At 50.6% G+C, this 15,930-nt stretch overlaps 4 protein-coding genes across 4 annotated transcripts; 2 read left to right on the forward strand and 2 right to left on the reverse strand.

Moving 5' to 3' along the window:
* Positions 1 to 646: 646 nt before the first annotated feature.
* Positions 647 to 2,645, reverse strand: IAR55_001552 (uncharacterized protein; the record flags this gene model as incomplete). Its single annotated transcript, XM_066944678.1, has 8 exons — positions 647 to 1,003; positions 1,063 to 1,139; positions 1,214 to 1,296; positions 1,353 to 1,571; positions 1,628 to 1,680; positions 1,747 to 1,915; positions 2,035 to 2,070; positions 2,218 to 2,645. The coding sequence occupies 8 exons, from the start codon at positions 2,643 to 2,645 to the stop codon at positions 647 to 649; spliced, it is 1,422 nt and encodes a 473-aa protein (XP_066804601.1).
* A 1,279-nt stretch (positions 2,646 to 3,924) lies between these two features.
* Positions 3,925 to 5,758, forward strand: IAR55_001553 (uncharacterized protein; the record flags this gene model as incomplete). Its single annotated transcript, XM_066944679.1, has 7 exons — positions 3,925 to 4,199; positions 4,262 to 4,347; positions 4,481 to 4,622; positions 4,814 to 4,929; positions 5,055 to 5,276; positions 5,430 to 5,576; positions 5,655 to 5,758. 7 exons carry the CDS (start codon positions 3,925 to 3,927, stop codon positions 5,756 to 5,758), a joined length of 1,092 nt encoding a protein of 363 aa, XP_066804602.1.
* Positions 5,759 to 7,446: 1,688 nt separating this feature from the next.
* Positions 7,447 to 9,281, reverse strand: IAR55_001554 (uncharacterized protein; the record flags this gene model as incomplete). The annotated part of the gene is made up of 4 exons (XM_066944680.1): positions 7,447 to 8,451; positions 8,510 to 8,691; positions 8,750 to 9,070; positions 9,158 to 9,281. 4 exons carry the CDS (start codon positions 9,279 to 9,281, stop codon positions 7,447 to 7,449), a joined length of 1,632 nt encoding a protein of 543 aa, XP_066804603.1.
* A 5,540-nt stretch (positions 9,282 to 14,821) lies between these two features.
* Positions 14,822 to 15,721, forward strand: IAR55_001555 (uncharacterized protein; the record flags this gene model as incomplete). The annotated part of the gene is made up of 4 exons (XM_066944681.1): positions 14,822 to 14,910; positions 15,112 to 15,243; positions 15,395 to 15,461; positions 15,656 to 15,721. The coding sequence occupies 4 exons, from the start codon at positions 14,822 to 14,824 to the stop codon at positions 15,719 to 15,721; spliced, it is 354 nt and encodes a 117-aa protein (XP_066804604.1).
* Positions 15,722 to 15,930: the final 209 nt, after the last annotated feature.

Here is a 15,930-nt window from a genome sequence, read left to right on the forward strand (position 1 = left end):
ATCTTCCATTCGTCACTGCTCATTTTGTTCTTCTTGCATTTGTTTTCGCACAAATCAGCGTCGTCATCCATCTCGTTCATTCAGTTATTGTCTGCTGTTCACTCTTTCCTCTCTTGCTCTTCTCCTCATCTGCCAAGGGTTACTTAAATGAGGATTGATCCCTCTCCACTTTGCTCCTCGTTTCTTTTTCTTTTTTTTTTCCCAAGCCTCTCAATCATTTACGTTCCAAGCCACCACCAAATGGCATCCAGATTACTGATGATTCGTGCCTGACGGAACGCATCCCGCATAGCCCCGGGCCCATCAGGACGTGGTTGTTGATGTTGTCGTTCGCTGGCAGAACTGCTCGTCAAACCGTAAGGGTAACTACAGCTTGACAAGCTTGCCATCTACCTGTCGTGCCGACGGTCACATGGGACTCAAAATCCACTAAAGTGCACAACATCCCATATCTCCAGAGGACAAGATGACCAGTCCAGGTACCAGGTGAACTGATTTTTCCGCGATCCACGCTCAGAACGGATGAGGTACGAGTCGCAGATCGCGTCCTGCCAAGCAAAGCATTATGCATCCCGGATTTGCATTTAGCCAACATACAATTCATCTCACGCCGACCGTTGTCTTCTATGGCCACTCTACGTCCGTGCTACATGGCTCTCTTTCCCGGTCGTTCAATACCCCTGATACCTAATCCGTTCCCATACACGGTAGCGTCGATACCTCTGCCACCAGACCGATCCCTCCCTAACGCTGCTTCCAACCAGTTCAGCACCTCTAATGCATAACTTGCGAGCCAGAACAGTGGCAGCTTGACCTGAAAGTCGCGCCCAGCTGACCAAGGGTACGCAGCCCTGTTGGAGCTTGAGAAGAACGGGTCGTTGAGACTGAGACCATCTCCGCCGGAGGGAGAAGAAGGGAGGGAAGCATGAGGCGAGGGCGTTGAGGGTAGGAGGGACAATCTCGAAGGGGAAGGTGGACGGGATTGAAGGGCTTGGATGACGAACTGGAGAAAGGAGCGTCGTCAGAACGGGAAAGTGTCTATCGACGCAGCTTTCCACCTACGAATGGGTAGATCAAAGCGAAGATGGCCATTTTCACCAGAGGTGGCCCAAATGAGGTCAACAGCGTTGTTGGGAAGCCTGCGTAAGCACTACAAGGTTAGCGAGCGCTTTCGTCGACTTGTCTCAACTTCCAGGTGCAAGACACCACTGACCAAATGCAAGCATGTAAGCTGTCCGATCTTGCATATATTGGACTCTATGGTCCAGAGGCCAGTGCTTCGATGTGAATGTCCATCTGCCATCGTCACCCGTCAGCTGCCTGTTCACACGCAAGGCTTTTGGCAGACTCACTCAAAGCAATAGTAAGCATTGATGATGCACATGTATGCAAAGCTTCCCGGCTTCCCGACCAAAGGGATGAACCCTATCAATCGCGAAACGAGGGTGAAGTCGCTGATGAGCAAGATCCTAGCCAGGGATGCGAAAATCCATGCGAATGGCGTAGGTGTTCGACCCGGCTCAACTGGAAGACTTGATGTCAGTCCTGAAGGGGATGGTTGATATCGATACCTGCGCAGATGGTCTCAGACATGAGCCAGGGAAAGTAGATTGAAGCAAGAGCTCACGAAGAGTTTAGCATCTTCTCCGCTCGTTTCGAGATATCCGGCCCCCAAGAGGCCTAACATTTCTCCGGGTCAGACGGTAAAGTAGGAACTGCGCCCCTATAGAGGAGGATCCGACTCACATTGACCCAGAAACACATCACGAACACTGGCCAGCTCAGCAAGATATTATACCACATCCCGATCTCTTTCGTCCGTATTTCCATGGTGGCTGATACAGGATGGACAAGGAGAGGTGAGAATATGAGCGAGGACAGTGAGAGTAGCACGAGGGAGACGAGGTTGATGAGGCTGTGAGGAGCAAGTGAAGTGAGCGGCTGGTCGGACTAGCATCGAGCGACGTACAATCTCGTTGAGGCAGTCATGCCTGAACGATGCGATGAGAGGTCAAGCAGGAGGTCGGTACTCACGTTGATTTAAGGACAAGTGTTCGCAATTCGCGATCACTACCAGCGATTCAAGTGTTAGCTCATCAAGGATCATGGCCTAACATTCCCATTGTGTATCCGCTTGCTTCAGACCCGTAAAACAATATGGGATGGAAAGAACACTGCGTTCGCCAGCACCTGCCGTCCTGATGAGATTCAACTCACTTCCAAACCAGATTGCAACTCCTCTCCAACCTCACAGCATCTCTGAATCCCAATTTGAATCTTTCCAACCCTTTCTTCACAATCCCTCGCCATCCACCACCAGCTCCCTCACCCGATTCGATCCACTCATCCACCCCCAACCCTGATCCCATACCCCCTGAATAGCCATACCCTCCTCCCCCTCCACCAGCTGTGAAGCCATAGCCTGCCGACGAGCTTCCCACATTCGCCGGAGATGGTAATGGACTCGGGATCTTGTATCGCGCTCTAGGCCCACTCGAGGGTGTGTTTGTCGCGTACAAGTTTGTAGATTGACGTCGTAGTGGTGTATACGCCTTATTGGTGGACGACGTGGACGGAGGAGATTGAGGATTGGATGAGGTGGAGGTACTAACGCTCCCGGCGTTCGTGGGGCGACGATGAAGCATGAGTGAACCGGAAGTATGGACAATTTTATGATGGTGATGATGATCGGAAGGAAGAAGAGACCTCTTGTCCTTTGGGTTGATGACTGATGAATACCGTGATAAACGCTGCCGAGGTGATCAGACAACAGAGTGTGTTTATGGCGTGAAATCCAAGAAATACTCGTACTGTTTGCAGACGCGCTTCAGAAAGACACCGGCTTCGAGCGCCGGCACACCAAGTCGCACTCTGAAGGTGCATCGAACGTCCTATGGATTCGTCTGAGCCGTTCTGAGCAGTACAGGCTCAATTGCAACGCGAATGCGACAAGAAGACCCTCTGATGCTTCATACTGCATTCAGAGTCGACACAGAGGAGACAACAGATCGAATTGGCTTTCGCTGCTGTCGTAATGGCCTGATAGCGCACTCTCAATATGACCAAATCCATTTCGACCATGTCCCTCCTATTCCTCCATCACAAGGTTAACCCCCAACCCCACCCCCCTCTCACTCTGATACACTAGTCATGACGACTTCGCATCATTGTCCATGGCTACAGATCGTTGTGAAGCTGTCTGCCTGACGGCGAAAGGACCTCATAGACGTTTTATTGCCGGGTCGGTTGACAGCTCGGCGTCTGTGTGCCCACAAATACACGCTCAGTCACCCTTGACCTGAGCGTTCTTGCGCGTTGAAAAGCAAAGGAGGGCCGTAGTCTTTCTGTCCGAGCCAAACGTCTGAATCCTCGCGGTGTGCTGTCATCTCCATTGCTGTTCATGTGCTCAGACTGATGCCGCCTCGGAAGGATGATAAATGATCGAGAAGAACACCGGACAATATGGAAGAGCTTGGAATTGACCTGATGGTCCACTTGACTAGGTCTATATATAGAAAAGACTGATTTCAGAAAACGTGTGCTTCCAAAGGCTATGCATAGCTAACTACAATACGCCCCTCGCTGACATCGGGAACGCTTAGAAAGGGTCCGTTGTTATTGTCATTCAATGCGGATGACTACTTATAGCTTCCCAGCACTGTCACGACGGAGAATAAACTCGTTTTGGCGGCGATGAGCCCGGAGGACTATTGTTCTTCCAAGCCAAGAATCCAACTGTTGGATATCGATGCAGGGGACAGCTAGTAAGCCAACCTGCAGCCCAGCTGCGCGCGTGATCGGTGTCCGGTCTCGGTCCCTTCTTGATCGTGATGGTATAAGTTAAGATTGTCCGATGTGTCATTCAAAGTAAGGTTATTGTCCCCACAAGAGGAACTCCTCCTACCAGACACATCCACCGACAAGATGCCGCTACCAGCTCCGATCCTCGCCGTGACAGGTATCAATGGTTTCATCGCTAGTCATGTCGCTCTACAATTCCTCTCGAAGGGTTGGTCAGTGAGAGGTTCGGTCCGTTCTGCTTCCAAGGCGGAGTTTGTGAGGTCGAATCCCGTCTTCAAAGAATGGGTCGACAAAGGCAAGTTCGAGGTGATCGTCCTTGGAGATTTCAACACAGACGACTTCGGTCCGTTGCTCGAAGGAGTAGAGGCAGTCGCCCATTTAGCAGCTCCTAATGCTTTGTGAGTTCCGTCATGGATTCGATTCGCTTGCAGAGATCAAAACTGAAGTCTACAATCAACAGGACTGGCGGTGTCAGTTGGGCAGAGTACAGGGACCCCACAGTAGGTGGCGTTTCCAGACTTCTCGAGGCTGCCAAAGACAGTACTAGTGAGTGAACGCTTCTGCTCAGTCTTTCCCCTCCATTCCCTGTTCTTATATGTACTTGTCGTCAACCTGAGAGGTACCTGTATCAAGTGTCCCGCTGTATGATGAACAGCATTGACGGGAAAATGGCACTCAGCTATCAAGGGAATCAACATCATGTCTTCTGCAGCTGCAGCTTTCGATCCTGCCAACTTTGCTACCGACAACGAATCGTGGTTGGTCGAAGATGACTGGTTACCCTTGGATGAAGCCACTCTGGTTGCTATGGATCCCGCTTCGTGAGTTTGGACCATTGTGCCTTTGGAACGATTCGATTATCCACTCCAAGAGATTATGGTGACGTCCGTCTCACTTGTCCTTTTCACATCCTTGATCGTTTCGAGCAGCCTCAAACGAATCAGCATGTCTTGACCCAAATCATAACTTACCGCTGTGTGCTGATATGATGGCTTTGTCACGCCGGATCTAGACCCTTTACGACCTCTTTGTGGTACAGCGGATCGAAGAAATTCGCAGAACTCGAAGCTTACAAATGGGTAGAGAACAACAAGCCCAGTTGGAAATTGGCGACCTTGTTAGCTGCCAGTAAGTTTTTACGATGCGTCTGTCCACATCTGTCACGTCTTCCGTGGAATGTGATCAACGGAAAGGCCTGCGTGCCGGAGCACAGCTGATTGATATAACTTATGACTCGTGGTTTCGTCACGCAGTCGTCTACGGACCTCCTATCACTCTTGTCTCGCCTTCAGACATGAACGATGTCAGTACGACCGGCGGATCAGTGAAGGACTGGGTGGCCCTCGTCCAAGGCAAGGATAAGCCTGTCCCGGCACAATTCTCCACGGTATGGGTGGATGTCAGGGATATGGCTACGGCGTTCTTTGAGACGATTGCGCAGGGAAAGTCGGGCAGATTCTTTATCAATGCTGGTGGTGAGTCGTTCGGTCATACCTGTGATAGTACAGTATACATGTATTGTCAGGTCCGACCATTGCAATCACTACAACCGATCACTGGGAGGGGGAAGAAAAAAAAACGAAACAAAGCCGGTCACCTCTGACAGTGAATGGACGTTCAAATTTCAGATTACGATGTTCAGAACTTTGTCGATACGATGCGTAAACTACGACCCGACCTCGACGCCTACATCCCTCTGGGAGAACCTGACAAGCCGAACAAGTTCATCCATCACATCAACAGCGATAAATCCGTCAAGGATCTGGGTATGAAATGTGAGCTGAGCGATCCCGTGTAGTCGTGGGACAGATACTCATGCTATGTCGTCGTGTTGTACGGACGACTCATGGTAGATCGCTCGATCGAAGATTGCGTTGCAGATACACTCGACTACTTGGAAAAGATTGGCGTCTTCAAGATCCCTCCGGGCGCTTGGAAGAAGGAGCAAGTTAGATGAAGATTTCTGCCCACTTTGTGGAGAAGTCGCATCATTCGGATAGACGATTGCTCACAGCATGCTACGTTCAGATCGCATGATATAAGTCATCAAAGAATTTCGGATACACACGGGTACTGTGACCTCTTGGCACGACATCACATTCGCTCAGAAGATTGCGATGACCTAATCTCCCTAAATACACTTTCTCCTCTCTCTCAACCTTTTGTTGTTTGCACATATCTGAATTCGACACCCCCACCCACTTCCTGTTGGATGACACCCATCATCCCAATCCAGTCCTCCCTCACACTCCACATTCAGACCCGTGTTTCTCAATTCCATCTTGAAACCCGCTTCCTCCAGCGTCTTACCAGGATTACTGAGCGTGATCACCATCGTCGATTCGATCCATCATCGTTCCATCTCGTCGAAAAGAGATATACTCCTGGTCGATCCGAACTGATACTCAGCTCTCCTTCATCGACCCAACGTTTGGCGAACATCGTCTGCAATTTCATCGCGGTTGCGGAAGTAGCACTGGGCCAGAAGATTCATGATAACCATTTTTATCCTGCTACTCCCCAGACTCCCTCTTTCTCAAATGAGACACTGGACGGGACGGCCGCTTCACCTCCTGTTGTAATCGTTCCGGATTGGAAGCCGGAAAGGAAAGCGTAACTATACGTATCCGATCGTGGTGGGATCGAATGTGTCGTATAGGCTGAGAAGAGTCGGACCGTCTTCCCTTTGGTAGACGTTGATATGGCCGACCAGTTTCCCGGCTTGGTTCCCTTCGAGAAAGATGAGATCGAATGGCGTCTCGTACGACAGATAAGCGTTTCCGCCCCCAGATAGTGTGATGGCACTGAGGTTCCCTCCTGGCGAGACTGCTTGACCGTCAAGTGATAAGTTATGGCTCCATCCGGGGCCCTTTTCTGATCCAACACCGTGATCAGCGGTGCTGACTCTGGATGCAGTGCTACCACATCCTCCAAAATCACCACGACACTGTCGTCCAAGAAGAAATAGGCCTTCTGATAAGCGACACTGCCATCCTTGTGATCCACATGATCTTCTACACTAGTCCCGACCCATCCGTCACTGACGCCACCGACAAACGTCTTGTTTCCCGTGGAGCCCACAATCGAGCTGTTCAATCTCGGCGGCCCACGTCGAGAAGCACAGTCGTCCCAGGGATCAAGTCCCAATCCCAGGCCGCCATGATATCCCGATATTCGTACCCGTTCACAAAGGTGAACAACGGGCCTTGACCCAGGTGATATCCGAAAGATGGTGATGCAGCCAATGATCTTCCTTCGCAACACCATACGACGGTCATCACCATCCTCGCACTGGTCAAACCGAACACATCGACCGGTTCTGATAACAATCAGGTGGTTTTCTCTTGTTACGTACAATCCAGGCACTACGAAAACACTGGTTATCAAGGACCGTTTCGGACCGGTCACATTCATCCTCTCATTCATCGTGCAAGAGTCGACGACACAGACATTCATATGAGGCTTTGGAATGTTTCACGTTTACAACGAAGAGAGCGAATAGGAGAACACACAAGCAGACGAACAGACAAACAAAGATCAATCGAAAACATACACACAATTATCTTCCACAATCCCTTTCCCCTTGCTGCAACCTCTCTGACACAGTTCTCACCATTTCTTCAGACATGATTGCTCACTGCACCCTCAGTTGGCAGCATCAAGACCCACCCAGCTCCCCTCCATGCCTCCACTGCTCTCGCTGTCGATGCCACCCCTTGAAGACATGCTCGTGCCGGTGTGGATCGAGCTCGCTAAATCCTCTCCTCCTTCGTGATCACTGCTCGAAGCCGAAGCCGAGGTAGGAGTTGCAGTTGCGGTACTGCCGATCTTCTCCTTTTGCTGCGACGAGTTAATGCCCCTCGAGATAGGTGGGAGACCTGGACCTGTTGCAGATGGCATGGCCGGGAGAATGGAGAGCAGTCTAGGGAGGAATGGCACTGGTAGTCGCAGGTCCGAGATGAAGAGCGGAAGGAAAGATCGCCGACCGATAGAATATCGGTTGCCGTGCGCAGTGTATCGGTCGATGTGGGAAGACTTGATGATACGCAACACTTTTCGTTCAAAAGTGCCGTACTCCTCCACGGCAGATCCAAGACCAAGTGTTCCCACTATGGTGCCGTAGAACGCACCCAGGGAGCCAAAGATGTAATCTCGAACGATGAACACCTTGGCAGTCGCTGACGAGTTCTGGAGCAATCTCTCTTTCGCTTGTTGACGACGAGTGAGCGTCTTGCCCCCACTGAGGATCGCAGGAAGGGTGGGAAGACTGATGTCTCCGATGTAGACTGACACGACACTGGCCGAGGAAGAAGCCACCAGATTCTTACCCAAAAGAATATGGTTGCTGGTCAAGACTTGGCTGGCGAAAGTGTTGGGAGTGGTGAGCACGGAAGCGGATGGATAGAAGTTGATTAGGCTTGGAACCGTCCCGTCCGCATTCGGAGCCAGAAGGGTTGGCAAAGCTGGAAGACCGCCGGGCTGCGAGGGTGGCGATGGATTAAGTGGGTAAAGCGACAAGAAAGCATGGATGTGAGGAAGATGTGCCGGTTGAGGATTGTAAGGATCTCCAGCCGGGTACTTGCCGGACACCGGGAAGCGAAGCGTAAGAGTGGCAAGGAGCGAGCGGTGAAAGGGAGGGAATGTCGTGGTCTGCGAACAACAACTGTTAGTGATGCGGACATGCACGACGAAATGCCGTTGCACTCACATCATCCGGGTCGTAAATGAGGACTCGCAACGCGGATTTCTCCTCCAGACCACTCAGTCTCCTCTCGATGGAGTCGGCGTCTTTGGTGGTGGGCACTGCAACGAGCACGATGTATCCTGCTCGGAGTAAACTCGCCGCGAGAGGTACGAGGAGCGGCGGCAATGGAGACGGGGCGAGGATGACTACAACGCATCGTGGTCAGCGACTGACTCTGCTAATCAGGAGATACTGTCGACTCACCGATCGCCTCTTTGAGCATGCCATCCTCGACGGCACCCTTCACCCCGAACTTCCTTCTGACTCTCATCTGCTTGCCATAAGCATTCAGACCTCCCATACCCTTGTACATGACCAGTCCTCCCAAGCCTAGTCCTACCGAGATAGCCGCGCCGACGGCGAGCGGGTGAGCTTTGACGAGCGTCTCGGTCTTGGCGTACAGATCAGAATACACATGGGCGGGAGGAGGAGGTGGAGGCGGTGGAGGAGGTGGGGCCTCTTTGCCCAAGAACGGCGGAAAGGGGATGGAGATGGAGGGAGGACCGTGGATGTTGAGGGTCTCGACTGGTGGTGGTCGACGTCATTAGCGGTTGTAGTCCACATCAAACGGGACATGGACCGAGGAGCCGCGTCGTCGGCACAATAACTCACAGAGCTCATTGGTCATCTTCTCCATGGTCTCGAGCATCTTATAAGGCAGGTCATGCAAGTTCTGAGGGACCTGTGCCTCGAGCCATTCCTCGATGTGATCGAGGAACGAAAGGTCGTCAGGCATGTTGGAACAAGACCTGATCGAGCGGTGTCAATCCGTCGCGTGTACACTGAGAGATGCGAGGTAGTGTCTGCAGCAGCTACGAGTGATCTGATACGATGTTGAGATGCGAAAGGGAGATTGAGCTGATGGAATGGATGAGAATGCAGTGATGTGGTCCGATGCCGCTCTGATGGACGCTTGCCCCAAGGCGGCAATGGAACAATCAGATCTCTGCTCAACGATTGGACTTTGGGAAACGGACAAAGCCGGGACAATAAGCAAGCGTGTTGCGGCTGGGAAGAGGTGGGGAGCCATACTGATAATAATGATACCATGCATAGGCTGACAATCACACGTCATGAATCTTTCCCCTCATTATTTGATGCCGCCACTGGTCCCTTGGATTTCTTGATATTCCTCTCTTATATGCTTCGTTGATATCGATCTTCTGTATACGACATTGAAAACAACCACATCTCAAATCTTTCAGCAACAATGCCTTTCTCTGACGAGACAAAAGACCGAGTCAACGCCGCTTTCGGGTGAGTTCCCATCGGTCATCGCTGGTGACGCCCCTTGTCGGCTGCTATCTCTGTGACAGTCTTTGTCGTTGTAAGATGTACTGACCTTCTTTCGTCTTTCTTTGCAGTGTCGCCAAGGTCAGTCGTGGCTTGAAACGGAACATCTCCCAATCCCCCTCAATACAGTCTCCTCACCTGGCAACCATTGAAGGAAACGAGATCTGTGCTCGCTCGATGTACTGACAGTTCCTTCCTCTCCTGCTACATCCACAGACCATCCTCTCCGTCGGCTGGATCCCTATGATCATCTACATCGGCTACCGGAACTCTTCTCCTCAACCCTCTCTCATCAAGTGAGCTCAGTCACTCCCGAGCTCCCTTTGCAATCATGCGTCTGACCGATTTACTGCTAGGCTCATCACACCTTTAGCGTAAGACTGAGACTGAGTGTGAAGGCGAGGACGGGCGATCGGAAGCTTTCCTTTCTTCGAGATATAAGTGAGCCTGAACGTCACGTTGTAATATCCCCATGGCGGAATGAAGATAGGTAGCTGACGATTTTTATACAGGTGTATTGTGTAGCTCACTTCTCATGCATCATAATACCATCAGTTGGAAATGATATGTTCTGGGACTTATGATGGGGAACCAATGTCATTGTCCCTTGCCGCTCGGGGCTCAAGACGGAGGCCGATTGTATTCTGGGATCTCAACAGGACAACATTCTGGAGCGACATATAGTCATTCCGGTCAGCTGAATCAACCCCCCCAATTGGTTCAATGCGAAACCTGCAGACATCCACCCTCTCCGTGTATTCCCGCGTTCTTCACCTCCTTATCACAGCGATGATGTTACCCACCCGAGGATTGCGTCAATTATTTCTCAATCCTCTCATCTCAATGATGAGGTTGTGATCTATAGACGCCCGAACTTGCCCAGTGTCTAGCATACTAGGGCAAGTATGGGGTTTTATGGGAGGCCCGGCTGAGCTGTTCTGTACCCTCTTTTGTGCTTTCGTGTCCCGTTGTTATACAACGCACTCCGAGGAGATCGTTCCCAATAATATGGCTCACATCTACGTCTCGTCCTTGCTACACTTGAAGGCGTGTTATGAAAATGCATCGCACACGTAATCGAATTGACATCTCATTCTTACAACATGATCTTGGGTTTTCTATTTTCTCGTCGTCCCATGCTTTTGGTTTCTTTTTCCGAGCTCGCTTCGCTTCTCATTGCACTATACAGGTAACAAGTCAGCCGTCGTTCAGATCCCTGCTCCACAAGCCTTTCCTGTCTTCCCGCATTGGTGTCTACTAAGCCCTTTAGCTGAGCTTCTCTTCTCACCAGCCTCTTGGATCTCCACTGCTTCCACTACCACACGACCAGCTTGCAAGGGACAAAGATGACTCACCTAGCTTTACTTGTTCTTGTTCGAGTTTTCGCATTCTCCGCATTCGCATTTACCAGCCTCACATCCGCAGTTAGGCTTGCATCTGCACCAAGGGGACGAGGGTGTCAGTCTCAAAGTCTAATGAATTCTGCAGGAGTCTCAAAGTCTAATGAATTCTGCAGGATCCCGTGCTGAGATAGCGGGACGGAGGCGCGTAGTGTAGGAGTGGGATCGTCAAGAGAGAAAGGTGAAGACACTCACGTGCATGGCTTGGATCCCTTGACCTGCTCAGTCTTGTGGGTAGGACACTCGGGACAGGTACAAGAGTCGGGAGCGCACTTGCATGCGTGCTCGGCTTGGCATCTGTGCGAGGTCGTGTAAAGGAAAGGCCAGGAATGGATGTGAGATGTACGATATATGGGATTATGGGATTGGCGGAGATAAGCGTAAGAACGTCAGTCAGTGTAACTTGTAGTTCTCAACCTGGATGACACCATTGGGTCGTACGATGGCCGAGAATTAGATCCGGTGACTCACGTGCAGGTGTGATGGTCCTTGGAGTTGTCACAAGAGCATGTGGCAGAGTTGGAAGGAGTGGGGAGGGTGAATCTGGAGATCAAGATGGAATCAGCATCTGCTCAAAGTGTCGCTACGACTGATATGTCTTGTGGATGGTGATATTCGTGGAAAAACGACGGGAGGATCTGCCGGGACGCAAAGCAGACGACACTTACCCGTCTGTCATCGTGATTATCTGGGATGATATCTGGGCTGTTGTGAACAGATAAGCTTGAATGAGTTGAGCTGAATGTATTAGTGATTGGATGAAGAGAGCAGAAGCGTGGAGTGTTCGATCTATCTCTCTATATATATACGGTTTTGTCAATCTTGGATCTGTAGTGACGACACGTCTCGAGATTTTCAGCGAGGTATTTCAGCGGATAACGAGGAACAAAATAACCGAGAGTGGCAAGTTTGAAACTGAATCACAGAGGTGACGTAGTGATACAGTCACAAATGATTTGAAAGATCATTCGTATTCACCGACGCAAATATCTCTCACTAGCTATGATTCCTATCGTGAACACACTCCACAAGATGATAGGGACGAAGCACAAATCGCTCGTCGAGCAAGCGTCCGCAGAACAGGCTCAAATCCATGTATCATGTAGCATGGCATGGCACGGTATGGGAGACCCTTCCCTCAATTCGATAATATCCCCAGGATGATCACTTGGTTTGAGTCAGCGCAGACCGCCGTGAGATGACCTCAACTCATGCACTGCAGAGAAGGGAAAATGTACGGGGACCACATCAAGGTGCTCGTGGCAGCTCACAACTCCTCTTCTGTGAGTATATCATCATCCCTCTCCGCTCTCATGATCTCGTCAATTCCAGCGCATTGCGGCTCGACCCTCTAAGGCTGAATTGACATGGGCGATTGAGCGGCAGCGGTAACGATGGGTTGAGCATGGATGGCACGATGATCTCTGATCGGTGTGTTGATGTGGGCCGGGACGTCTCTCGTTGCAGAACGTGATTGAGGGGATGCCTATCTCTGAAACCAGTCTTGCTTTAGTGCACATGGGAAGGACACTCGGAAGAAGATTGGGTTGACTTGGAGATCGAGAATATCCTCTTACCTATAGCATGTGCTTATACCCCAGCAAGCCAACGACTGGGCCATTGACTTGGCCCACTGTCACCTGTCGAGGCATCACGCCCCTCCTGTCCGAGTTCTGCGCATCTGAGCAGACTTGACCTACCTAAAGCCGACCTTGCGTAGGTACCCGCAAATCAGATATGGCTACTTCCACAGAGGGTTCTATACCCCTTTCGAGCAAGTAGTTCACGGTCTAGCCGCCATCTTGTATGACTTCGAGCAGTGGTCGGTGTACAGTGATTTCTTTCAGTCAAACATTTGGTACTCAGAAGGCTCGACGGTGAATGAAGTGCAACCCATTCACTGCCACCCCCGAGGAGATGCACATCCTCCCTTTCGTGCTATGCATGCACATCAGAGACCAATATTTCGAGATCGTCCCCTCGCAACCGGCCTCCAAAACCCCCTTCGACTGCCACTTGCATACACCAACAAATCGCCTCACGTGATCTCAATTTGCTCCCTCGCAGAACTGGCACAACGAAAATTCGACCAAATCCATCTGCTTTATGTTCACTTCTTGTTTTCTTTTTCTTCTTTCAATCATAAATGCAAATCGCGATTTCAACAGATCGACACCGTCCCATACGTTCTTCTCTCGCGAGAGACGTTCATCGACGATGTCGCTAGCACGCTGTTGGCGCTTGGTTTGCTAGAATCTAGTCCTTGTTTGAGGGTCGTTGGCGGGGAAACCAAAACCCTGACTTCCCATAGTTTGGACAGACATCTTTACGACTTGTATCTCTCCTTTGTCATTCAGCCATGTATAGTTGCCTTTGATGTAATCGTCATACTCGTCATTCTGTTCCTGTGTGTGCGATTGATTGATCTTGACTCGGACTCGACACAGTCGGACACAACAATTTCGATCAAGCAGACGGAAGATGGAGGAGAAAGAGTATCGGCCAGACAAGTGACCACACAATAATCGAAAACCGAATATCCTTTCATCTTCATCCCTTGCTCCCATATCCTGCTTCTCGCTGTCTCAAGACAGCAGTAATCTACTCCACTCGAATCCATACTCAGCTATGTGAATACTCGGTCAACGGTCAACGAGAGGACGCTAAGCGAGAGCTGACCTATCAGTGATTTGACTCAGTCCAATGTTCTCAGGCCTTGATTACCCTTCCATTCATCGTTGTCACGACCGACCAAAACGCGTTTACCAACTTACCTTGGGCAAACAGTGCTTTGTATCACGCTCTCGCTCAGGGACGCCCGCAGGACAAATCGTAACTCCGACTGTATATCGACTTTCCAAGCAAGCGAGGGACAATCGCATGGGAGATTGCATCGTGGAGAACGGACCAGCTTCAAACCTCAAGGGGCTCTAGCATTGTGGATCCTCTCTTTTCGCCGTCTCCATCCTCGAAAGACACACTGCTATCGCAGAGGTCAACGGCCAAGCTGCCGAGTTCGGTATATCCCCCCAACAACCTATTCTACTGGGTGCCCTTGCGTGGACACCTTGTTTCATCCGACATCACGCCTTCCTATCGAAATCGGTTGAGACTCCAACCCTGCTGACCGCTGTCGTTAGATCTACACTACTTTGCCCCAAATTTTGACCACTCATCTCATCCCAACTTCCACTCTCCGCGACGTCCAATCCACTGTTTCAAATTGGGACTCCGTCCGAAAACTTGCGATATAGGAAATGGCGTCCACGCAGAAAACCTCGACTGGTCCGAGTGGAAAAGAAAAGGAAAAGTTTGGACGATTTGACCGCACGGATTCCAGCGAACTCAAAAGTGACCATACAATACGAGTACAGTGATCAACTGCACTAACAAATCAAGTCACTCACTTTTATCAACAAATCAAGAAACCGTCGCAGTCGAGAGGCCCTTGTTGGGAGTTGGCCACCATCTTTCGTCTGCTCTGCACGACTGATCAACGACGGCGAGCAGACGACTGACCCAGACCCCAACTCGATCCCGTTCTCGTCGGACACATCCACCAGAGAATAATCAAATAGCCAGGATGATGAGAGCCGCTCAGGTATCCACAGAATTGGCGGTGATGAGGAATGCACCTCTCTTAAATCCGCATTTCGGGCAAGTCGTCAAGTAGTGAGTACAGGATACGATAAAGTCGCTTGTCCATTGCCCAGTGCCGAGGATCCGAAGTCGTCAAAATTCCTCTTTGAACTTGATCCCATTCCACCGTGCTGTGGATTGCAAGGCGTGTACTCGTCGACGCTTCTTTGTCCCCTGACCTGTTGCGCGAGAAAGTTCAATTGATGGCATTGACACTGACACACACTCATCCAGTCTTGACGTACTCAATCGATCTGCCGATGTCTTCCTGGCCACTGGCAACGGTATGGGTCTTCCTGCATGGTTAGTCGAAGTTCAACTGTTTCTCAAACAGCTGCAAAAGAGAAAATATGTCAATATGCCCTTGTGAGTTGGAGATTCCCCCTCCACGCTCACAGCACCATGCTCGAGGATGGGTCTCACGATCATCGACTTGCCGTCCAAGCGAGCGTCTGCAATCTGTGAGGGGAGAGTAAATCATCCATGGATCGCTGATGGAATCGTGACTCGTACGTAGGACTCCTGTTGAACGCGCTGCGATCTTGAGTTTTGCTCAGTATTGGAGACGGATGGTCGGTCCACCTGTAAGTCACAATATCTCCATCATCTCATGCTCATCGACGAGCGAATATGACTGCTTTCCTCCCTCGTTCTTCGATTTCGCACGGTCACAGCGGGGGCGATGCGCATCAGTATCACCGATTCGCTCCGATCCCTGCTGAGTGGGTTTCGTGCTGAACGTTATATGTGTGCTATATCTCGTCCTTCCCACGCGCAGTATAATATGGGAAGACCGGAAGCCCAAATCGTACTCATCACGCTCTTAGAGTACTGCATAACCTAACATTCTGCTGTACTATGAATTACTCATATCTCACCAACTTACCTTCAATATCGTACCAGACTACATCACCTAGAAAGATCATTTCTCCAATCACGACACCCTCTCGCCCCGCCATCTGAGCATTTCCTCCTCCCACAAGACAAGGAGCGACTTGTGAAAAAAGCAGAACGAAACTCTGATCACCCCAAAACGTTCATTGAAACGCGGAA

Source organism: Kwoniella newhampshirensis, chromosome 3 (genome assembly GCF_039105145.1).
Source record: "Kwoniella newhampshirensis strain CBS 13917 chromosome 3, whole genome shotgun sequence".
NCBI lineage: Eukaryota > Fungi > Basidiomycota > Tremellomycetes > Tremellales > Cryptococcaceae > Kwoniella > Kwoniella newhampshirensis.